The 24,352-nt window shown below is 56.9% G+C and overlaps 1 protein-coding gene across 12 annotated transcripts in view; it reads right to left on the bottom strand.

The window, feature by feature from the left end:
* Positions 1-24,352, bottom strand: part of Ncor2 (nuclear receptor corepressor 2) — a 155,688-nt gene that overhangs the window by 20,866 nt on the left and 110,470 nt on the right. For 6 of the 12 annotated variants that reach the window (XM_041649369.1, XM_041649363.1, XM_041649366.1 and 3 more), the window contains 9 exons: positions 18,869-19,011; positions 14,139-14,286; positions 12,273-12,326; positions 10,802-11,408; positions 5,488-5,608; positions 4,574-4,745; positions 1,583-1,747; positions 574-710; positions 25-127 (listed from right to left, as the gene is read on the bottom strand). In XM_041649369.1, coding sequence (XP_041505303.1) covers positions 25-127; positions 574-710; positions 1,583-1,747; positions 4,574-4,745; positions 5,488-5,608; positions 10,802-11,408; positions 12,273-12,326; positions 14,139-14,286; positions 18,869-19,011 — 1,650 coding nt within the window. The remainder of the gene's footprint in view (positions 1-24; positions 128-573; positions 711-1,582; positions 1,748-4,573; positions 4,746-5,487; positions 5,609-10,801; positions 11,409-12,272; positions 12,327-14,138; positions 14,287-18,868; positions 19,012-24,352) is intronic. The other 6 variants (XM_041649367.1, XM_041649368.1, XM_041649360.1 and 3 more) reach the window with 2 other exon arrangements.

Here is a 24,352-nt window from a genome sequence, read left to right as displayed (position 1 = left end):
AGCCAAAGGGTCATGGGTACTCACCCAGCTTCTTAGGGTCCACAGCAAGAGGCAGCCCCATGGTGAGAGGGCCCATGGGGGCCTTGGCATGCTCTGAGTGGGGCACTCGAAGCTGTACAGACATTCCCTGCCAGGGCAAGGGAACAGGTCACAGCCAGACTCAGACTCAGGGAGAGTCCTGCCTAGGACCTGAGGATATACTGGACAGGGACATGGCTCTGGCCCTCTCAGGTACAGGGCTGCGGACAGACCGACACCGCGATGCTCACATAAAAGGACACAGTGCTAATGCTTTTGCACATGTGTGCGGCGAGGGCAGGCAGGACTCAAAGGCGATCAAAGCTTACCACACGACACTCTACAGCTTCTGCAGCTACAGCTCCCCACTTAACAGGGTGAACTGAGACCCAGAGATGCTGAGTCATTTGCCTGAGGCCCAACAGTGGAATGCACAGCCTCATCCAGACAGCCCCATTGGCTGGTCTAAGCAGCAGGCCCGAGTGCCAGTCACCACCCAGCACCACGGCTTGAAAGCTCCCGATGATGAGGAGGCCCGGCCCAAGAGGCACTCACCTGGGAGATGGCACCTAGCTGCCTCTCAAGTACGCCTGGATGCTTGGCAGAGGAGATGAGGGGTGGGGGGTTAGAGATGGGGGGACGTGGTAGGACAGGCCGGACACTATCGTGGAGGTTCAGAGGCAGTGAGTGACCTGCAAGGAAACATTAAGTTTATACTGGTGCACCTCCACATGCTTCTGCTTCAGTGACCTGAGCCCTCCACTGGAACCCTAAAGTCCTGGACTTTCCCTCCACACCCGCACCCCCACCTCCCATTCCACATCCAGGCTTCTAAGCCAGCGCTACATTGCCACTCCTTCCCTAGGATTCGCCTCCTTACAGCGGTCAAAGGGGCTTTTCCAAAGCCAGCAGACCAGACCATCCCCTCCCTACGCCATGAGCCTACAATGGCTCCCCACAGCCTCTAGGAGAGTCACCTACAGCATGGATTTCAGGGTCATGTGACTGGGGGTCCCTGGGCTGGCTGGGTGGTGACTCTCTGCTGTGACAGCTTGATCTGGTGCCAAGTGCCTCTACTTTTTCTGGCCTTTTGCAGATGTTATTCCTCTTGCCAGGCATGCCTGTCCTACTCTCCAATCTCCATTGGTACACTCATCCTTCAGGGTCAGCTCTACCTGGGCTCGTCCCTGCTGATGCTGATCTTTGTGGCCGGGTTCCTTTTAATGGTAGTGAGGCTTTCCAACTGCTCTCACGGCATGTCAACAATCAAGGCTACCCCCACCTTCCCACCAATACCCTTAGGCTTAGTCACTGGTGGAAAGTATCTTCCATGCTAGGCCTCCCCATTGCCAGCTCAAGCACCTCCCATGGCTCCCTATGGTCATCACAGATAGTATGGTAGCTTTCCCAAGTCTCAGGGGGTCCCCAGCTTCCCAGTACTGAGCAGGCCAAATCTTCAGCCTGGTCTCATCTGACTAGGACCCTTCACTATGCAGTCCTGTGCCAGCGCAAAGAGCTGGTTGCCACTGACTGCAGAGACACAATTAGCAGTGTCACTACTCACTGGGAGGCGTGTAGGAGAAGGCAGAGGGGTCTGGGACGTGCGGGGAAGTCTTGATCACCTCCCGTGGAGGGATGGGGAAGGGCAGGCCCGATGTCCAGCGTGGGGGCTCAGTAGATAGCTTCGGGCCTTCAGTAGGGAAGGCCGGAAAGAAGGAGGGTTTCTCTGCTGAGAGAGGGAGGAGGTATGCAGTCAGGGAATGCTCTGCCATCCTTGTGCCTTGCAGCCCCACTGGCCAGCTATGACAGGACTCCAAGCCACAGGGGCACAGGGATATGGTAGGGCGGGTGTGCTGCCAGGCATGTCCCCATGACACTTGCTTGGTACGGGACTGGCTCACTGCATGGGCCACAGGGCTCTGGGATTGATAGTCCATCTGTGCCAGGCAAGAGGGCTTGTAAGACCCCCTCAGGCAGGGTGGCACTCACTACTTCGGTCATCTCCATCCACAGAGTTATCACCCATAGCAGAGCTGAAGAGGCACACCAGAGGGCCTGTGACAGAGGGCCAATCTTTGTTTCAGGGCTCCCTGCAAATGCCACCAGCTGGGTGCACAGGACCAAGGTGATGGGTCAGGCTTGCTGATCAGAGACGGCAATGGATGTGGCTGCAGTAGCCACTCCAGCTGACCACTGGTGCAGAGGCTGTCCGCATACCAGCCATCTACTATATGCTAGTCACTGGGCTGCGCCCCAGCCAGGCATTGATAAGCCTGTATGGGTGCATACAGGGGACAGTGAGCAACCAGACCGAGACCAGTGACGGAAGAGACCTCTCCAGTCAACTGAAACTCATATGGCTATAAACAGCAGTAAAAGGTAGCACTCTACAGGATGACACAGTCAGTTTGTCCCTTCACCCTCCTAATGAGAAGACTGAGGCCCTAGCAGCTGAGTGCAGGGGAGAGCTGGGAACGTAGGCAGCTGGCAGCAGCCCAAGACCTGTGCCTATCACGGACCTACCCTGTGACTCTTGGGTCCTGGATGCTCAGAGTCAGGTCAGCACTCACCGAGGCTCCACAAGCTCTCGTATTAGCTGCAATCTGTTCTAAACTGCAGGCCCTAGTTGGATGCATTCTGGGAATCACAACCCACCCAGAAATTGTGGCGGACAGGAGCCCCAGCCTCAGAATAGGATGAACTTGAGCTACCCCCACATGATCCTAGATTATACTGAAGGTAAGAAGTGGCAGAAGCAGAAGTCCAAGTGTTACGGCCCAAATCTCCCCTTAGGGAAGGTTGAACTCTCCTTGAACTCATGCCCTGGGGAGGTGATGGATACGTAAGAATTGGCAGGGGATTCACATCCTCTACCATCAGGAAGTTCAAACACTTGGTGTCCTGGCTCCCTATGCACCTTGGCTGCCCTGTCTAGCTTGGCTCTGAAGAGCTAGGGGACAGAGATGAAGTCTCAGGCTGGAGGGAAATGGGGTCAGACCCAGTCAATGCAGGCAGGAGGCTAAGAGCCAGGATGGACAACCTGTTCCTCCAGCAGGGCCTAGGGATCCCGAGGGACCTTCCTGGCCTGGAGGTTCCCTGCTGGAGCCAGGACAGAGAAAGCTGGCTTCCTGAATGTTGGGTTCATGTGTCCCCTGGGGAGCAGAGCTATGGCCAGACACGGAGAGACAGAGCCTGCCGCCAGGTGCAATGTTCCCCAGGGAGGAGCCTAGGAAACAAGGCAGCCTCGGCCCCATGGATGGGCCCAGAACCAGCCTCAGGGACCATGGGCTGCTGGTTGTTTTCCCAGGGTCCGGGGCCCCAACCCAGCAGGACCTGACTGGCCCTGGGTGGCTTCAGCCCTACTCTGCCACAGCTGTCTGACCTGAGCCCGACCAGAGCGTCTCCCCTCCCCCTACTGCCACTCCAGGTTGTCATTCTGAGTCTGGCTGGCTTCTCACAACACACTGTGTTCTACACCACATTTAGCCCCTTAAAACCCACCGGTCACTGTAATGTGTTCCGGCCCCAGCTCCAAACAGACAGACACCTCTGTCCTCATACCCCATGGGTCATCACTACATCCCGCTGGCTTGGCCTCAGGAACAAACGCAAGCCTCCCCTTCCTCCCACGTCCAAGGCCACCTGTCACGTCCAGGCTGCCCCAGAGCTGTTGGGAGGAGTGCTTCAGCCTGCCTCCCACCCCTGCCCTACTCCCGTCCGCGCTTTCTCAACAAGAAAGCAGGCACTGATTTTTTCCCCCAAAAAACCCTAATCAGATGCCGCCGACGCCCCCACCCCAGCACAGTCGCTCAAAGCCATTCTCCACCGTAGCCACGCAGTCTAGACCCCATTTCTCTCTGACTCTTCTGCCAGCCACAACCTCCTTCAGCAATTCTTGGGCCCTGAAGGATCTTTTCCCGTCATCCCCTACCCCTGCCTGGCCTTGCCAGATCCTTGCTGGACACACAGCCCAGACTGTCCTGCCCCTGGCCTGCCCCACTTGTTTCTCATGCCTGCCACCGCCAGCTTAGGCAGCGACTTTACCTCCCTCTGACAACCCTAGTACAACGTCCAAGTGCCATGGAGCCCTGGTGGATACCACCCATTCCTTGTACGAAAGGCTCTGCAGTATGTGCTGAAGAAGAAGGGGTGCGGACAGTGGGCAAGCCATGTGTTAGCCAGTCCAGCTCAGGTAAGCCCTGCTCTTGTTCCAGAACAGAGATCCCCATGGTTCCCTCAGGAGATCACATGCAAACTGATTCACACCAAGGAGAAGCTGGCTACATATATGTTCGCATGTGCAAATGTGCATGCGTGCGTACACACACACACACACACACACACACACACACACACACATATCAGGAGTCACCAGCACTAGACTGCCTCTGGTTTCTCAAGAGCCCCCAGCCCAAGCTGTTTCTGGAGCTTGTGGTTAAGCCCTGTGATGTGCTACCTTATCTATGTGCCTCCCCAGCCTGGCCCGCACAGCCACGGGAGCTGAGTAGAGAAAGGGCTGTCCCTCACTCTCGGTGCACCCGTGTTCAACACTCACCCTCTTTCTCGGTAGGAGGTACCGGGCTCCGGCTCTTGCCACGTGGACTTCCTCCTGACTGCTGAGACACGTCACCCTCTGGCTGTAGGTGTTGCGTGGGTGTAGGCACAGGGGGAGCTGGCTTTGGGGGTACTGTGTCCTCCCGAGGGGGTTCATGGACCTTGGTGACCTGCTGGGGGGTATAGGGCAGGCATGATCATCCTAGCCCCATGTCAGAGGCTGACAGGTTGGGGAGTGGCCGTGTACGGCCAGCACGAAAGCCAGGTACAGAAAGGCAGCCACATCCTTAAAGTCTCCATGTGGAGGCAGAAAGAGTCTTAACATCAGATATAGGGGTCACCACCACCAAAGAAGGGCCTGTTTCATCTGCCCAGAGCTAGATGTGTACTGGGATCCACTCTACCTGACACACCCTACATCACTGGTAATCAGGAGTAAGAAATGGCCATGTGGGCTTTGGGGGGAGGGGGGCGCTAGCAGTGAGACCAGGCACACATGTCCAACATCAAAATGCCTAACAGAGAGGCCAGCTTGGATCTCCATGAACTCCTGCCTTCAACGTAAAGGCCAAGCCTAAAATCTCAAAAGGGAAATGGCCGAAGAGACTACACAAAGGCCGCAAAGACAGACCTGACAGAGCCAGGGCATTAGTTGGCTGAGGTGTCGTTGGGGTCTGGGGGCTTGCTGGCAACAGTTGCCTGCCTGGGACATGGGAGAACCTCTGGAGGGCAATTGATCAGATTAGCCTTCCCGATAGATCTCCCATCTCCTCCCAGCCTCCCTACCCTACCAAGAGTCCTGTGTCTAGAGTCCCATCTTTGGGAGCCCCTGGCCTGGGAAGAGCTCCCACCGGCACTACTGAGCACACAGAAGTCAAGATCAAAGTGGGCTACCTGGATGCAGGGTTCACTCACAATTGGGGGGATGGCGGCCGCTCGCTGCTTCAGCTGCTTCAGGTCCAGCGGCTTCTGGGGCGAGGTACTGGCGCGGGGATCGCCGGCTGGGGTAAGGAGGCTGGGCCTTGGTGACAGCAGCCTGGGGAGGGACAAGCGTCAGGTCAGGCTGGAGCATCAGCCACAGGCTCTCGGAGGGCCTTCCTGGGAAAAGGGGCTGTCCTGCGTCCATGGCTTCTCCTTTGAGTCCTAGAAGGTGGGGCCCACCAGCGAGGCCCTTAGCCGAGGTCCAGGTGCCCCGTCAGCATACACTGCTGGGCAGCAACACTCCTCTGGCCCCCACACACCACTGTTCCAACGTGGCCTCGGGGCAAAGAGACAGCTGAAAAGTCCTAACGGGCGCCTAGGCCACAGGGGCCCTCAGGGAGTGGCCAGAAGGACACAGACTCAACCGGATCAGGGTGGAGGGACATGGAGAGATTCCCTGGAGATTATTCTCGGCTGGGCCCTGGGAAGGGGCTGAGGACTCCACTAATTGGAGCCTGTGTCTGCTGGGCCCAAGTATGGCTCTGGGCTCAGTCCTGTCCAGTGATGGGGGCTGAGCTATGGGCTACAGCACTAGAATTAGGACAGAGGACAAATCTGGGGTGGGTCCTTGAAATCACTACGGTCTGTGTGCCTCTGGGTACTGTGGCTAGCCTGACTCCAGCCACGTGAAGACACACAAGCTGGAACTTCAGCCTTTTGGGGTGAGAACTGCTGACAGCCGGGGCATGGTTAGAGCCGCAGGGGGCAGAGCAGAGGAGAGCATGCTGCCGTCCACAGATGGAGGGGCACAGGCTCTGCTGTGACAGGACACGCATGCGACAGGCCCTGCGGGTAGCAGCCTACTGCCCGCATCTGCCACACACTCAGCCAAGCGGGGAGAGCAGACAGGATGACGCCTGCTGAAGCTGCCTGAGGCAAACAGGGGGGACAGGAAGAACAGGTCACCCTGAGTCCTCCAGCCCTCCTGTCCCACCTGTCCACACCCATGGCAGGGGCTCCTCTGCTGCTGTCTTCACCAGACACTTGGCCCTAGTCACATCTGGCTCCACCCTGATATTTACCAGCATATCCTGATATCCCGTCATTCACTTGTCCCTAGCCATCCCCCTCCTCCCCCTTGGTATTTCGAGACAGGGTTTTTCTGTTTAACAGCCCTGGCTGTCCTGGAATTTCTTTGTAGACCAGGCTGCCCTTGAACTCGGACATCTGCCAGCCTCTGCCACCTGAGAACCGGGATTAAAAGTGTGTGCCACCACCACCCAGTTGTGCCTAGCCATTTTAATGGCCAGCTTTGGTAAACTTAAACTGAAATAAAATACTGCACCGGCTTAGGAAGATGAACGGACAACTTCTCTAAAGGTCATGCCCAGACTGAGTATGGTGGCAAGACACCTGTCATCCCAGCACTGGGGAGTCTGGGCAGAAGATTCTACAAGCTCAAGGCCAACCTAGGCTACGTAGTGTGACCCACTTACAAAACACAAAAAAACAAAATCAAGGCTACACCCACTAAATCCACACTGAGCTAAATCATACTCAAGAGGAATGAAGACACACACCCCAGAGCAACCCACTCATGAGTGTATGTACCTGACAAACTGCTTAAGCCACACAGATATGCACAGACTAGAGCCATCTAAATCACGGAGCCCTGACCCTCATCCCCCAACAGAAGAGCCCCCAAAACACAGTGTAAGAGAGGCCAGACACAGTGGCCATATCCCGTTCCCTTCAGAGGACACTGGACCAGAGCATCAGTGGACACCATAGCTGGGAAGGGGGTCGGGTCTCCTCTAGGGCGATGGCCTGATCTGTAGTGACACTGTGAGACACTGAAGACACCAGTGTCTCAAGACTGTGTGCTCTACGTGGCATGCTGTTGAGCACGCTGTCACAGCTTTCTGGGGCTACAAAGAGGAAGGTAGGCTGTGATGGAGGGGACCACCACGACACAGCCCTTGTTTCCCAGGAGCGGTAAAATCTGGGGAGCACCGTGTTCCCTCCATCTGTGTACAAGTAGAAAACAGTTCCAAGTTCCAGTGCTGGCTGAAACCTGGACCTCTGTGTGTGTGCAAATCCATCTCTGCAGAGACGCAAGCTGTGTTGCTAGTATGTGACAGTTTGTGGTGGGAGCCAAGGCTTTCTCCACCGGAACCACGGGCCTCAGTTTCCCCATTCTCTCCAGGCAGGCATAAAACTAGAACAGTATCCCAGAGCTGGAGAGATAGCTCAGAGAAGCAGGGTTTGGGCCCTAGCACCCAGCTCCTAACAGGCCTCAATTCAGCACCAGAAGATTCCATGCCCTCTTCTGGCTACTGTCCTCTGTGGTGCCTGCATGAATATGGTACACGTATGTTCAGGCCAGTGTACAGACACACATAAATACACGGGCAGGAGAGATGGCTCGGTGGTGCACTGCTCTTGACTAAAGTTTGATTCCCAGAACCCATGTCAGGGGGTTTACAACTGCCTGTAACTCCGGCTCCAGGGATCAGATGACCTCTGGCCTTCTCATGGTACCAGAACTCATGTGCATATACTACACATGGGCACATAACTGAAAGTAATAAATCTTAAAAAAAAAAAAAAAGAGCTCTGACAATTTCTGTCCCTGAGACAAAAAACCCATTGGTCCCCACACTCCCTACTCCAGGGCTCTGTGAAACCACTGAACATTGGCTCGGATGGCACAGGGCCTTTGTGCTGGCTCTCCTGTCTGTCCTCAGATGGCTTCCCCTCCACACTTCACTAAGACCAATGACCACCTGCAAGTGCTGCCTCCTTCAGAAGACTCACATACACCAACCTTTCCTCTCACCTCACCAGCCTCACCAGAACCGAGCACCTGGTAACTAGGGCCCTGTTAGTCCTGCTCCCGGTACCTTCAGGAGCCGCTCAGTACACGCTGCACCAAACACCACAGGCCTGGCCCCTGGGTCCAGGGTCGGACAACAAAGCAACTCTTGGGATACATCTGTGCCTACTGCAGGTGGGGAAAGCAAGCTGGGCGGGGGCGGGGTGCTTTCCAAGGCCAAACCCTGCTGGAAAGCACCAGGCTCCTCCTCTGGAGGTGAGAGGACTGCAATCCAAGCCTCCTGGCAAACTCCAGGCCAAGCTCTCCCAGAGGAGCCCGAGTCAGGCCGGACGGGCTCACCCAGAGTTTACAGACAGCAGCCCAGGCTGTGGGCCGGCCGATGCTCTCATTCTCCTGCCATCCCTGACCACCCCCATGGCGTGGCTGGTGAAGGACCGGTGGTAAGCTTCTAGCCAGGAAGTCTAGCTGCTCCCTGAGAGCACAGGTGAGCCCCAGGGCAGCAGACTGTAGATCCCACAGGGCCTGACCAGCCAGGTGTCCTGAGTTCCAGCCCGGAAGTTAAACAGCAAGCAAGAAAGCCACCAAGCACCAGAAAGGGAGGAAAGGCCACTCACTACTGGCTGGTGCTACAGGAGACGGGACTGGGACTGAGGGAGCACCAGCCTAACCAGGGCCTACACAAGTCTGAGGAGGAGGCTAGTATTCAGGGTGGCGCCCCCCAGGCCCAGCTCTGTGACCTATGAGTCTACCGCCCAGACACTGCAGGAGGATGCTGGTGCTACCTGCGGCTTTGTGGCACTCTCACCTCAGTAGAGACCCTGGTGGTACTGAAGCTGACACAGGGCCATGTGTCCCCCACTGTGCCTGACAGGACACGGGGCACTCAGAAACCCGCCGGTCAGCTTCTGCCGACCATCTGTTGCCCATCTGCTGTATGTGGGCCCTACCAGTGGAGTCCTCGGGGAACACGTAAGGCCCACAAAGCATCCACTTCAGATCTACCAGTCCCAAGGGGAAAGGAGAGCCAGGGGAAGCAGGAAAGGCCCTGTGTGGGCCGGTCTGAAGGTCATGGTCTCCTCCTTTGCTCTGCCGGAATTTTTCAGAGACTTGAGAGAAGAGAAAACAGACTTTGCTGTTTGCAGTCAAAATAAACAGAGCACACTGCCTCATCACAAAACATCTCCTGCAGCTGCCCAGAGGCGGGTGGGGCCATCCAAATGTGATCAGGGAAGGGTTCCAGGCCTGCCCTTGAGTGCCCAGATGGTCCCACCTAAAACACGGTGCCCCTGGGGCAGGGAGGATCCAATCAGAATGCTCCCCAAAGACCGGTTATCACTTCATGGTCAGGGGCCTCCAGTGTCTGGGCCCTTGATGGGATCATGTCAATCACTGCCCCTACTGCTGGCATCTTCTCTGCCATCACTGGAGGACCTGGTTCGCTTGCTCCTACCCCGGGCCTTTGCAACAACTGTTCCCGCCACAGAAGGGAAGAACTGGGTCCCTCCCTACGTCCCAGACCTAACCCAGGGCCCTGTGCATGAGACCTTGTTGGGCAGCTATGCTGAGCCATCAGAGAGAGACTGGCATCCTTGAAGGAAGTAGGAATTTGGACAAAGAGGCAGCTGGGATCAGAGTGCTGTGTCTACAAGCCAAGGACTCCAGGGAACCATCAGCAGTGAAAGATGCTGGATGGGTAATTCTCAAGACACCTGTACGTGGACCTTCTGCCTCCATTACTGATTCTTCCAGCCACCAGGTCCGGTTCACAGCTGGTGGACACCAACAATACCACTAGCACATTCTCCCCCTGAGTCTTCTATGGCCACCTCACTTCCAGATCTCAGCTCCAGCGTACCCCAAACGTGACTTCCTTCCACTGCTCCCTTCTAGAATGAATTCCCTGGTGTTGCTCTGAATAAGAATGGTTTCCATAGGCTTATATTCATAGCTTGACTGCTTAATTCTCAAGGAGTGTTCCTATTGGAAAGGATTAGAAGGAGGTGTGGCCTTGTTAGAGGAAGTGTGTCACTGGGGGTGGGCTTTAAGGTTTCAAAAGCTGAGTCAGGTTCAGGCTCAGTATCAAGTCTGCGTGTGTGTCTGTCTGTCTGCCTATGAAGAAGGATGAAGCACTCAACTACTTCTCCAGCACCATGCCTGCCATGCTTGCTGCCATGATCCCCACCTTGATGGACGATATGGACCATACCCCTAAAACTGTAATCAAGCCCCCAATTAAATATGTTCTGTTCTAAGAGTTGCCTTGGTCATGCTGCCTCTTCGTAGCGATATAATAGTGACTAAGACACTTCCACTTCGGGTCTCAGTCTCGTGTTGGCCCCCACAAACCAGCCACAGACTTCAAGGCAGGCAGGGCCACCTGTGTTGTCTTGGCAGATGGGGGGGGGGTGTTCCCTGTGTTGGCAGAACACACAAGGACCAAAGCTCACAGTGAGGACTGCCCAAGGTTCTCACCTGCCCTTGTCACCTCCCTCAGGCTCGTCCACCTCATCAGCACTGCAGGTGGCACTGGAGTCACTGTCCTGGGGGGCACCCGAGCTGGAACTCTTGGTTGCAGCAGCCTTGCTTCCAGCCTCTTCCACCTTGAGTGGTGGCTCAGACACAGCCTCGACGGCCTCTGTGCCCTTGGCCTTGTCCTCGGGCTCCTCCTCAGCCTCATCCTTGTGGTCACTCTTCACACTCCTCGGCGGCTCCTCAGGGGCCTCGGGCTCCTCTGCCTTTCCCACATCGATCACCTCTTCACCCTCAGATTTCTGCTCCTTGGCATCCTCTGTCTGAGGAACTGCAGCCACCTGGTCTTCTTGTTCGTCCTCGGGAACAGCAGCCGTGGGTACGGCAGGTGATGGGGGAGCTACTGGGGATGGTGGACTACTGGCGTCAGGGGCTGGGCAGGGCTCAGTGGGGGCCGTTGCAGGTTCTTCTGGCTGAGGGATAGGTGGCTGGGTGGTAGCAGGCAATGCCTCAGTGCTGGTGGGCTTGGGCCCATTTTGCCCAGTGTCCTTGGTAGCCTCCATGCGTGGGGAAGGGACACTCTCAGTATCAGAGCTGTTGTTGACAGTGGCTATATGCAGAGGAAAAGCAGAGGGGGATGAGCTGCTATGTGGGAGGTGACAGTACTCCCAAAGAATACCAGAACAGCCCCAGGTTCCTATACACCTAGGTGAGCCTTGTCTCTCCCACATCCCTAAAGACCCTTCCCAGGCTGCCCAACCTGCAACTTCAGCTTCTCCTTCCTCTGTTCATAGACTGGCCAACCCAAACCCTGGTCTCTCCAAAAGCCAGTGCCCCTACAGGGCCAGTCCAAGGACAGCCTCAAAACAGGCCTTCATCTGGGTCTGAAGACATAATCTGACCTCCATTCGGCTCAGGGCCCAACTTTTGGTACTCCCATGGGAAACTCAAGGCTTCTCTCAAGCTTCAGTTTTCCCATCCACAGGACAGGGAACCAAATGGCCATGGAGGCCAGAGAGCAACTGTATAGGCCCAGGGACCGTAAGTCCAACACAGCATGGCTGACAACGTAAGGACAATACAAGACCATTACATAGGAATGCCCCGAAGGAGCATGCCCACTGCTCCTGCTCCGCGGGTTTTCCACTGTGTGTGTGTGTACACGCACATTGGACTAAAGCACCAGAGACCCAGCTGCAGCCTGACTCCATAGCTTTTCTCATCTTTGGGTCTCATGTCCCTCCATTTTCTGTAAAACAGACATCTGGAAACAAGGCTGGGGACAGAACAGGGAAAAGGACCTGGAGCAAACCCAAGAGAGCAGGGCACGCTGACCACAGCACAGGAACAGACACTGTGCACAGAAAAATGCAGAGGGCAAAGCAGCACACGGCGCGGTACAGGGAGAGAGACATATGATCTCGGACACCCCACTGTCCCCGCACCCCCAGCTCAGCCACAGCCACATTCTTACCTGGGCCACTGCACTCCCCTACTCTGGGAACATCATTGCCAGAGGACTGTAAGGCTGGAAAGAGAGTTAGAGAAGGGTTAGAATTGAGGTGGCAATAATCCTGTGGAAAGGGAAGGGGTGTGGCTGACAGAGGGCAGGGGGCCCACAGCAGTTTCCACAGGACCTCCTTGCTCAGCTCCCAATGGAGGCCTTGGCCACCCACAGCTACGGTGACCTGCAGCAGCCCGCACAGGCAAGGTATGTCCGTCCAGGGTCAACAGAGCCCTGGCCAAATGCCAGGGACACAACCCAATGGGAGTTTCTGTGGCCTCCAGCCTTGTCAGTCAGTCCCCAGGCCCTTTCATTTGTCAGTGCCTTTGGAGTCTAGAGAAGGACACCCCTCCTAGAAATGGTGTCAGTAACATCAACAGGGAACTGGCCATGGGCATGCAGGGCATGTGACCCTCAAAAACCTCAAGATCGGGGTACTCCTTAGCACACTGACAGGAATGGAAACAGACACAGAGAGGTAATCAAGCTGCCTGGGCCACAGAGTGCATCTGACCTCTGGGCTTAACCCTCATGGCCCAACAACAGGACACAGGAGGCTGAGGCCACTGAAGTCCTGTGTACAAGCAGACGGGCCCCTCTTGTCTGTGGGTGTCTACTACTCGCTGTCAGGCATGTCCACACCAGCAGCCCTCAGTCAGGCAGGGGCTGTGACAGCTGTGGCTGGGCCCCACCCTAAGTACTTCCCAAGTACTAGGAAGGAGTAGCTAGAGGCTCCACTCTGCAGGGGGCCAGAGACACCAACTGGGTACTCAGGGTGTTCACCTAGCGTGCTCAGGGAATCTGACACAATGGGCACTTCACAGCCCATGACAGGAAAGAGCACAGGCCCCTTCCCCTGGATGGAGGTCACAGAGCATAGGTCTGGGACCAAGCTGCCAAACCAGGTCTCAGGAGACCCGGAGTGACTTCTTCACTCCTCAGTCTCCGGTGCTCCTGGTGTCACCGCCTCCTCGGGCTATGGAGACAGAGATGAGCCTATGACTCCCATGACCATTACCACACAAGGAGGTTCAATTGGTTCCTGTCCTGCAAGGGCAGGACCTCACACAAATACTTGCTAGACCTAAGTCACATCATGGTCCCCAGGAGGGTGTTTCCCTAGGATCCGATTCCCCACACTGAAGATAGGCCCAGTGCCCTTGGGTGTGAGAAGCTAGCTGGAGCCTTCCACACTGCTGTCCCAGGAATCCCCAGATGATAAGAGAGGCCTCAGAAAGTCTGGCCCTGCTCCTAAGGAGGTTGTGACCTCCCCCTCCCCCAGTATCTGGGGCTCACTTACTCCCTACTCTTGCAGGCAGTTCTGTCTCAACAGTGGCCCCTCCATGCTATGTCCACCTTGCTCATGAGGATGACTGGGAAGGCATTCAATAAAGGGCTCGGGGCCGGGCGGTGGTGGCGCACGCCTTTAATCCCAGCACTCGGGAGGCAGAGGCAGGCGGATCTCTGTGAGTTCGAGACCAGCCTGGTCTACAAGAGCTAGTTCCAGGACAGGCTCCAAAACCACAGAGAAACCCTGTCTCGAAAAACCAAAAAAAAAAAAAAAAAAAAAAAAAAGGGGCTCGGGTGTTTGTCACCAGCCTAGAGCCCAGCCTGGGTGCTGAGAGGACTCGTGGCCTGGCCTCCCGGGGTCACTCCAGGCCCTACGGTGAAAGCATGTGAACTATGGGGAGGCAAAAGCGAGAAGCCTAGTCAGGGCTTCTCTGTGGTCAACCCCAGGCCTGGCCCGGGAAATCAGGAAATGCTCAGGAAGACAGAGACACAGAACGGGGTGTGTGTATATGTCCACTCCCTCCCCTCTGAGGAGAGCAACTTTACCTTCCGTCTCTTCGGCCAGCTCTTCCTCATTGGCACTGGCACCAGATGCCTCCATCTCCTCGTCCTCGGTGGCAGGTGGGAAGGCTGTCTCCTCATTTGCTGCCGCTGGGGTCTTCTTTTTCTTCCTCCGTGCATTCCTCTCCTTCTCCTGGGACAGAACAGCAGTGGTCAAGGCTGGAGGCGAAACATGCCTGAGGCCCAGTCAAAGCTACCAGGGCAGGGAACCTGGCCACGTGGCTGTACAGGCAACCTTCCCACTCGGCCCATCAGAGTGGCCACACAGGCCAGGGCTATTTTTATCATAGAGGCTTCATAGTGCCGTGTGTCCCAGTGGGACACTGGGCACGGGCTGGGCCAGCATGGGAAGGCCACAGTGTCACAGTGCACACTCAGGGCACCGTGGTTGGTAGAGGAACTGTGAATACAGACTCAGCGAACACAACAGGGCCCCTGCCCTCAAAGCCAGCGACACACGCTAAAGGACTCGGGACAGACCAGGGGCCACGGCAGGACTAGACAGGGATAAAGAGGGCACAGGGCCAAGTCAGCTGGACGGGTGATCAGGTTTCTAATGGAAGGTGACACTTGGAGTGCAGGTCTGAGCACAGAGGGAGCATCCAGGCAAGGTCCTGGGGTGGGGATGACCATCTTCAGTCTTGCCTTTCCCCAGCCCAACAGGGCCCAGCTTTTCTCTCCCAGCAGGGGGGCATTTAACATCTCCTCCAGGCTGAACTTGTGTGCCCTACCCTGAGCTGGGCACAAGTCCAGAACAGACAAGGCTTCTCTAGGCTTGGTGTGCAAAACAGAGTCAGCGCACAAACAGGTCTCAAACTGACCAGGATTGCCTGTGGGGGACACTCTGCATCTACCATGCTGCAAACCTGGTCTGGTATGAGGGAAAGGGTGTGGTCTGAGGGGCCAGTGGCACCCCTGGTTCTGACACCATCCAAAGGGAGTCCAGGTGGGGCCTCCACAGATACAGTCACTGAGGAACAGACTAAGTGGGAAGAGGGGTGTGGAGGGCAGAGACACAACGCAACTGAGGATCTTTTCGGGGAGAAGACTGAAGACAGGAGAGGGGAACACAGACCAAAAAAGGACGACGTCAGTAGCTGGTGAGAGACAACAGTTCTACTCGTCTGGCTGGTGACATTCTGTCCTGGAAATACAGCACACCCATGCTCTGGGGCGAGGGCCTGCTGTCTCCACTGCCACGGAGCACAAGGCTCTGAGGTACAGATGTGCCATCTCAAGTCCCAGAGACAAGGATCTTGGGACACAAGAACAAAAGGGGAAATGCGTGCTGCCTGCTCATCACCACCTTTAGGCTTGTCCTGACTACACACAGACCTCATGGGACATCTGCCCTGCCACCCACACCCACACAGGGCCTGGTCTTGGCACCTCCCAAGAGGCCCAGGCTCCAGTCTGCGGGCACAAGGATGTTGTGGCATGTGGCTGGGGATCCCCTTCCTTTGTCTATCTTTAGCAACAGGAACTAGGCAGCAGGTTGCAGGGATACTCACAGGAAACAGGAGCTCATTGGCCTGCCAGAGCCTTGGGCAGACGACACAGCACACCCTGTGTTTCTAGAGCCTATGGAAAACCCAGCCATAACCTCAGCACCAAGGGGCTGGTAGGTAGGCCCGTGAAAGTGACATGTTGGAGATACAAACACAAATTATACCTGGCATTTACTAAGTACCCGGAATCTGCAAGGCGTACAGTCACATGACTGCACAGAGCTACCCTGCCAATCAGGGTGTGTCGCCCCTGCTTCTAAGACTCCAGGCATTCCCTAACACCTGGACCGGGCCCTCCATCTCTAGTCCTGCCACTCTGCACGATCTCAGTCTGCGTCTCCAGCCCCCATGCCGGCCCCAGGGACTTTGCACAGGCCGTTCCCTGCCTCAACACCCTTTTCCCTGATCATGGACACTCACTTCCTCAACTCTTTGCTCCAACGTCATCTCCCCAGAGGCCCTTTCTGATCTCCCTGGGGCAATTAACCAATGCCCTCCAACCCTCACTCTCTCTAGATCCCTGCCTCAGTAGTTCTTGACCAGACTTAACTCCTCATCAACTGGGCCTCTGCCTGCTTCGCTCCCACACGTGGAGTAGAGCCAGGCACTCCGTAACCATGTCATTACACAAACAATCCTCAGAGACAATGACAGCTACTCGGCAAGGCAAAGCTCAGAGCTAAGGAGGGCTGCCTGCTAGAGTTCAAGTACATCCCTGCCCGGAGCGTCTCCCAGCAGCCACAGAGAGAAGATTGCAGAAGGAAGCCAGGCCAGCAGGGCCGAGACCCAGATGACACACTGAGCAACCTGGAGGCCGAGCCCCGAGGGCCAGGACACAGACAGAAGGGCAGCCTTCGGCCACATGGAGGGGGAGGGAGACCTCAGAGAGGACAAGGCTGCCAAATGTTACATAACCTGCGACACAGGGCTCCGCCCAAGCTCCCGTTTCCTGATGAGTCTCCAGCAGCCATGTGCAGGTCAGGCCTGGGGTGAGCAGGAGGGGACACCCACTGACCTCCTGTCCCCCTGCCCCCACTCCCTGGGTGGCCAAGGGTATGTGCCTTCCTGCAGTCAGATGGTGCTGGGCCAGCAGCCACTTAGGACTCACAGGTAGAAATGACCCTCTTGTTCTTGTGATTTTCCTTTTCAGACAGGGTCCTATAGCTCAGGTTAGCCCTGAACTCCTGATCTTCCTGCATCAAGCCGCCTGCGTGCTGGGACTATGGACATGGACCATGCCTCGCCTGACCACTGTCTAGGGGCAGCGGGATGTTGAAGGGGCCGGAAGCAGACAGCCCATGTCAGGGGTTTCTACAAAGGCCAGTTCACATACTCACACAATGGGGTGCTTGCCCTGGACTGGGCTATCTGCTCTTAAGGTTGGCTGGGGAGGGAATCAGGCAGCCTCTATAGGCAGCCACCAGGGCAGCTACGTGAAAAAGACAAAACCAGGGACAAGGACCCCCTTCCCGATCACCTTCTCAGCTCAGGAGCTCACCCCACAATGGAGTAGCTAGTTCCTCCGGAAACTCCAGCCACTAACTCTGTCCTACTCAGTGACCTGGGCCAAATGCTGGACTTTCCACAGGGGACGGCACTGGCTCCTCACACGCTCTCCAGTAGGTGCTTCCCCGTCCCTGTTTTATTTATTACGCAGGTGCAATGAGGCCTGGAGGCCAAGCTGTGTGCCCTGAGCACCAGCCACAGGACAGCAGAGCCAGGGTACAGACCCACCGGCCACGAGTCCACTGTACTTTGGAGAGAGTAGCTCAATGCATGCATGCACATGTCCATCTGGGATAGGCACAGGACACTTAGAAGACACCTGTACCCTGAGCCTTCTGCCATCAGCACCCCAAGACTGGCAAGTCGCCTCACAGCCCCTTCTAAGAACTGCACTGAAACTTCTGAGGAAGACCCCCCTCCTCAGAGTCCTCGGAGTCTATTGTTATCCCTCCCATTTTAGTCAGAGAAACTGAGGCACAGAGAGGACAAGACATTTGTCCAAAGCCACACAGCCTACAAGTGACAGACCTTAGAATCACACACACGTCTCCTGGGCAGTGTCTATCAGCACACAGTCCTTAGTGGCCATAGCTGCACAGTGACTGCAAGGGCCTCACATAGCCAGAGGACAGGGTTGAGACATAAGTGGCAAGGAGTATAACTAACAGCAAGAGGCAGGAAGCCCCATGAAGTACTTCCCCTCCACAGGTACCTCCGTTCGGACCCACAAGACCACCTGCAGTCCCTCATCTTCTGCTCGGGTCACACAGGTGCCCAACTCACAAACTCAGATCTAGCTTCTCTCTCTAATCCACTGGGTACTCAGGTCCCACTGTCCCATTGGGGGTCCCTGGGGGCAGAGGGAAAAGTCCCCGGGGAACGTGAAGAGTCGGGCAGTCATACACTCAGAAGAACCTGAAGTGGAAGCCATGGACCACAAGGACGGCCACTGCAGCCCTAGTGGGCTTCTGCACGGGGCCAGAGGAGAGCTCTGGTGGGCTGCCGCTATCTCTGTAGCATGCCATGTCGTGGTACTGCCGTATAACTGCTCTGGGCCTCAGCAGGCTGCAGGAAGAGCAATGCATCTTCAGTTGTGTGAAGTCCGCACGACTTTAAACCCATGGAAGGATGGATGCAAGGCCCCTCCTAAGCCTCTGATCACAATGGGACGTTGAAGGCAGGGGTGGCTGTACACTTCTACTTAGGTGGCTAAAGAGCCTTGCCAGGCCCCAGTTTTTCCAGCCCTAAGATGATGACGATCACAAGTGTGTCCAAGATGAGAGAGAAGATAGAGGGATGGCGAGAAGGCAGTGGGGTCTCCCCAAGGCCCTCCTGGCCGTGGCTGCCAAAGAGATCCCACATGTACCTCGCAGTTTTCAGTGTGGGATGCGTCTGGCCCCACGTCCTCCTCCGGACTCTGAGTCTTGGGACCCTTTCTCTCTTTCGCTGTAACCCTAATGCCCAATGGGGCAGCCAAGCAGAAGCCAAGCTGCTTACTTAGGGCTCTTTGGCCTCTGGGTCTCCAACCCAGGGCACTGAGGGTGGTGGCAGATTCCTGGCTGAGTCAGGGCCCAGCCCACCCGTACCTCCCCATGCAGGCGCCAGGCAGCCAGGGGCCACATGAGGGAGGCCTGACTGTGGGAGGCCTGGCTGTCCACAGTCCCCAGGGAGCCCAGCCCAGGAGTTCTGGCCCAAACTCACCATCTTTAGCTTGTGCTGCTGAAGGATCTCATCCAGGTTCTGCCTCTTCTTGTAGTTGAAGTAGAAGTTCTTACACTGGGACACGGTCTTGGATCCCACCATGCGGGCGATGGCTGACCAGTTCCTCCCATGTTCCAGGAGGCCTGTGGGTAGAAGACAGGTGAGGGCTCATGCCAGTCCAAGACCAAGGAGCACAGAGCACGGACAGGGATCAGGGAAATGACGACGGTGACAGGCATGGCCCCAAGTGAGGCCTCGTTTAAGATTCTAGGGGGCAGAACACAGAAGTCCCCCCACCCCGTTGTTCCCTCCCCCGTTGGGCGGGAGCTATGGTGACCCAGCCCCGACTCAGCACAGCTGCAGAGAGGCCTCAGGAGAGTGAGGCTGTTTTCCGGTCTCACCGTAGGTGAAGGGGAAAAAAGCAGTGGGAGAGCAGAAGCTGGAGCAGGGCCAAGCTGAGGAAGGGAGCAGGGTGAGCTTGGGCCCTCACACCTAAGGGACCACACCAGACTCGGGGCCCACCTGGCCTGGCCGAGCTCAGCAGCCAAGGATGAATCTTTCTCAGGTCACAGCTTGAGACCACACGGGGAAGAAACTCCAGCTCGCAGGCCTGCCCAGCCCACCAAGGCCACAGACCTCCCTGCCCACGAGCTTATAGAAGTAAGAAACGGACAGGGTGGAGTGGCGTACACCATTCAGCTGAGGCCACAAACCCTGAGCTGGAAGGCTACTTGGATCCTCTGTTCACACCTCAGCAACCTTCAGTGGGCCCCAGCTTCCCTGAAGGCAAAGCTGGCCACTTTCCCATGGCAGTGGCAGAACCTGCCCCTGGGGGTGGAGGTTAGGCGGAATGACAGCGCCGGAACCACTCTGTAATAACACTCAGATGCTTTCCCATCACTGAGCTTCAATCATTTTCCTCTACACAAGTCAAGTTCAAGCTCAACACTGGGCTGTAACTGTAACTGCTAGGGGGAAAACAGGGGGGAGGGTGGACACACAATGACTATCCACCCTTATCCACCCCCTCATTCAAACCCCAGTTGGTGGTGGCTTACAAACAAAGGAAACAGCAAAACCCCCAAGCACACCAGCAAGTGGCCCCCTAGGTCTGCATAGTATTGAATGAAGTCTGTCTTGCCCTGCCCCCACACCCTGGTCCCGACCGGGACTGTGAGTTTCCCACCCACCTCAACCCAGCTCAGAAGTGGGTCTGAAGCCTCCGCTTCCCACTGTAGCAGCCTTAAGGGCCCCATGGTATGGAGGAGGCACCGGACAGCCAGGCCACCTGCTGGCCTGCAGTGACCACAAGAGCCACGTGGCTCCATAGCTGCTTCTCAGGGATCCTCAAGGACAGGAGGCACGGAGGGCCAGGGCTCGGGATCAAGTGTAACTCAGCCCCTGACCTTTCCCTCCACCCGCGCCAGCAGCAGCTGCCACTTCCAGAACCTGGCGGCTGGGGCTGCGTTTATTTATATTTCCCGAGCGCGCGGGCCAGGAGGGCCCGGCAAACACGTCAGGCTGCGAGGGATCGCAGGCCTGGAACCCCAGGGCAGGTCTCCATTTGGAACTGTTGGGGGTGGGGTGACCCTGGGGAACAGACATTTCCAAATTCAGTTAAGTCAACAAGGAGTTGGGCAGCTGGGTCCCTTAACTAACTCAGCTTATAGAAGTAAGAAACGGACAGGGTGGGGGATGACACTCAGCTGTTCCTGAACACATGTGGTCATCAAGGATCACTGGGCAGAGGTGTTGGGGAGCCCCTCCCAGAGCATGCCACACAGTCCTGGAAGACACAAGCTTCCTCACGCTGGGGTGCCGTGCACAGCAGCACCTCACACCCACAATGTGGACTCAGCCTAGCTGTTCTGTCTATCCCGGGGAACCCTTCTGAGAATGCCCCAGCCAAGCCTGGAGCCCAGATGAGTGCAGCCTCCTTCTAGGGGACCGTGGCTGCACCTAGAAAGGCAAGAAGAGGCACCAGGGAAAGAGGAGCTGTGACCACTGGTTCAAAATTCCAAGTCCCCCCCACCACACTTCCAGCCACAATTTCCCATAGCCTCATCAAAGTCACTGTCACCAATCAACCCCACCCTCCAGCCCGATCCCCAGCCGGGGGCCACTCACATCCTCTCATCTGCGTCTCCCCCTCGGCCAAGTTTTCTGGAAACATCCGGCTAGAAGGATGCTCCAGGGAGTGGAGCGGTGATCAGGAGGCTGTGGCAGCAAGGCTGCTTAGGGCTTCTTGCTGATATGCCCTGGCTGTAGCTCCGATCACATCCTCAGGAGCAGTGAGGGTGAGAGCAGGCACTGGGGGCGGGAGCTGCTCACCGCCCCACGGGACCCAGGACTCCTCCAGCCGCTGCCACCAGCTGCCTCAGTGAGTAGAGCGGTGCCCTTCCCGCTTGGGAGGGGGGTGAGGGCAACGACAGCGGGAAGTTGTCAGTTCTGTACGCTGGGTTTCTCTGTGCCAGGCGTCACCAGTGTGCACGCGGCATCCGCAGTTCTTCCAGGCACCAGTGTTCTCAGGGAGGACACTTGGGGAGGGTGCTGGCGGGGAGCCCCCAGACCCACCAAGCCACATGAAATCCAAAGCCCTGGGCAGGACGAACCGGACAGCTGTGTCCCTAAGCAGCCAGGCTGTGGGACCCAGGGCTCTGTGCTCAGCTCTTCTTGCTGCCTGACCCAGCGAGCCGCGTCAGGACTGAATGTGACCTCCAGACGCAGCAGGCGGGGGCGGGCGGGGGCCGGGCACAGGCCCAGGTTCGGCTGGGCGGGCCAACTGGCATAGGCTCCCTCCCTCTCTCCCCATCCGTGGCAGCGTCAGCAGCGGTAAGAACAGACTGAGGGATCCAGAAAAACAGAGCTCCCACCCCCGGCAGGCAGGGAGCAAGCAGCCTCTTCCGGCCGCCCGCCAGCCAGCCTTCCCCGCCAGCCAGCCGGTTCCACCTGCGGTCGCACCCCCCCTTCCTCACAGGCCCCCAAAGCCTGGACCAGCCTCCCAGAGGGCTGTGGGTAGCCAGGGCTGGCTAGCTTTCTATGGGGTTGGGGGTTGGGGAACTTGGAATCTGCTTGGGAGTACTCTGACACCACCAACCATTTGGGGTGGGGGAAGGACCTGGGGGCCCTGGCTGTCTCCTACATCCTCTCTTCCCCGAGAGCACCTGCTGCAAGGTCCCAACAGCTCTCTGGAGGACAAGACAACCGAGCTGCCTCTACAGCAGCATCCGGTCAGGCTGACTTCCACAGCCAGCTTGTCCCTCTAGCCCTTGCCCTTCCATCCTGCTCTAGAAGCCCAGAGGACAGGGACAGGCAGCTCGGAGCTTTCCTGTATCCCTGTCCCTGTGTGCTCAGTCACATCCCAGGCCAGCTGGCGGAGAGATCCCCAGACTGCTGAGAACCCAGGTCTTTCCCATGGAATCCCACTGTGCTCCACAGAGGAACTCCAAAGGGGGCCTATGAGAGCATGCCCCCTGTGGAAATGTCAGTGTGTTCCTGGAAGGAAACCAAAGGCTCCCATCCCAAGGTTGAGGAGCTCCAGAAAACAGACAGTTCTACTGCTCCCAACCACGAGAAGGTCCCAGGACATTTGCATGTGTCTAGGAAGCATTCTGGGCCCTGCCACTGGCCCTCAGAGGGGTGTTTCATCTCCATAGCATCGACTCCCCCAGACCAGCTCCTCTGCTGCACCCTTCCACCTATGGGAGCTGGGGCTGCAAGAGATACTCAAGAAAAGAACAAAGCTCTAGACACCCGAATGTCTGAGGCTGGGACCCATGATCCCAGTGTCTGAGGCTGTGGTCAGGTCTGGGGAGTCCTGAGTTGGCTCAAGTGTCCCCAACACTGGGCGCAGTGGCCCCACGTGCTCAGTGCGACTGCTGCTCCAGTCTGCCTTGTGGTCTCGGGTTCTCCCACTCCACCTCTAATTTCTAAGGAAGGAGGCAGAGGCAGCTACTTAGGAAGTGAAATTGGCCAAGACAGGAAGTGAGGCAGGGGGCCTGAGTCAGGGCCTGAAGCTGGCAGAGACTGAAGGAGCCCAATAGCCACAGTGGGGAGGAGGAAATGGTGGCCATGGTGACCCTTTCTCATGTGCCACCTGGGGCCCATAAAGTGCTCCAGTGGCTCAGGGGCTGTGACTGTCCCAGTCTGGATCCCCTGCCAGTGTGCCTTGTGGGGCATAGGGAGTCCTGGGGGGCATCAGGGGATGACCTCCCCCTTGACCTGCCCTGGCCACCTTCTCATCCTCCAGTCTGCTTAGACCCACCTCACACCTGAGATCCCAGCACTTCTACTTGCCAATTACCACTACAACAGAGGTACTCTATAACATGCCAGACACTTGTGAGCTAGTCAAAAGGGAACCACCACCTAAGGCCATCTGCCCACTTCCAGAGCCACAGATGCCCTGGTCTGCAGGGTCAGAATACCCTGTCCCGAGTGCCTTGGCCGGCTACACACCTGGGGAGGGATGTCTCACAGAGGCATACTCCTCAACCATGCCGCTTTCTCATGGGCAAAGCAGAAACTAATTGTTCATGGGAACATGGGGTCACTACCTGTCTCTTCCCGACAAGGAGTAGGATGCTGGCCCAGAGTGAGGGACGGCAGGAGCTGGACCACATCTCTTTTAGGACACTGATGAGGGGCGAGAGTCTGGCAATACCTGAGTGCACACGGAAGGAGCCCTGCTCTCTCCATGGGAATCATCACAACACAAGAGGCCAAGAACCTCCAGACATGCTCCTCCAGGACCATCTCCATCCTGCCTATGGAGAGCTCCATCCCCTCCCATCATCTGCTCACGTGGGCAAAGCCCAGCCCTGCACTTGTGGCCTCTGAACTCAGCGCACCAGCCACTGGCTGGGCACACTTGACCAGGCTACCTCACTGCTGTGCACAGGGCGCCCTAGGAGATACACAGTGCATTCTTGGAACAGTCAGCCTGGCCTGGCATTGGGGACAGCATGAACTCTGACAGAACAATGGCTAAACACCTCCCCACCAGGTCTAGGTACTCAACTGTGAAAACATTGAGACCAGACCATATCCACCGGCAGGCAGGGCTTACATGGCACGGTGCCTGTTGAGCAGAGCTGGTACGAGACACTTGCCTCCACTGCCTGCTCTGGAAATAGTATGCAGTGGTCTAAGCACTGTAGGGGCTCCCTATCCTCCAACCACTGGCTCTGCCCAGGATCAGAACTCCAGGACAGATTAATGTCTTCCTGGGGCACTTGAGGACATTGGCCCAGCCCTGCAGGCCCCTCCTTCCCACTGTGGCCCTTGTCCCTGAATATAAGGGATTCCTTAGGAGGCAGCTTCCTGCTCAGGTTCAGGCTCCACCTAGCATGAGCCCAGGAGGGCAGCCCCCTCAGCACATACACCACACAGAGACGCTGGTTGCCAGATTCCAGTTCTATCCATCCTCTTCAAATAATAGCCAAACACCCCAACCCCACCATTGTCATCAAAGTCTCTGTAGCT

The sequence above is a fragment of the Microtus oregoni genome, unplaced genomic scaffold (assembly GCF_018167655.1).
Source record: "Microtus oregoni isolate MIOR12 unplaced genomic scaffold, Mior012 000003F_ref0000135, whole genome shotgun sequence".
NCBI classification, from domain to species: Eukaryota; Metazoa; Chordata; class Mammalia; order Rodentia; family Cricetidae; genus Microtus; species Microtus oregoni.
This window is presented reverse-complemented; position numbering and strand designations above follow the sequence as displayed.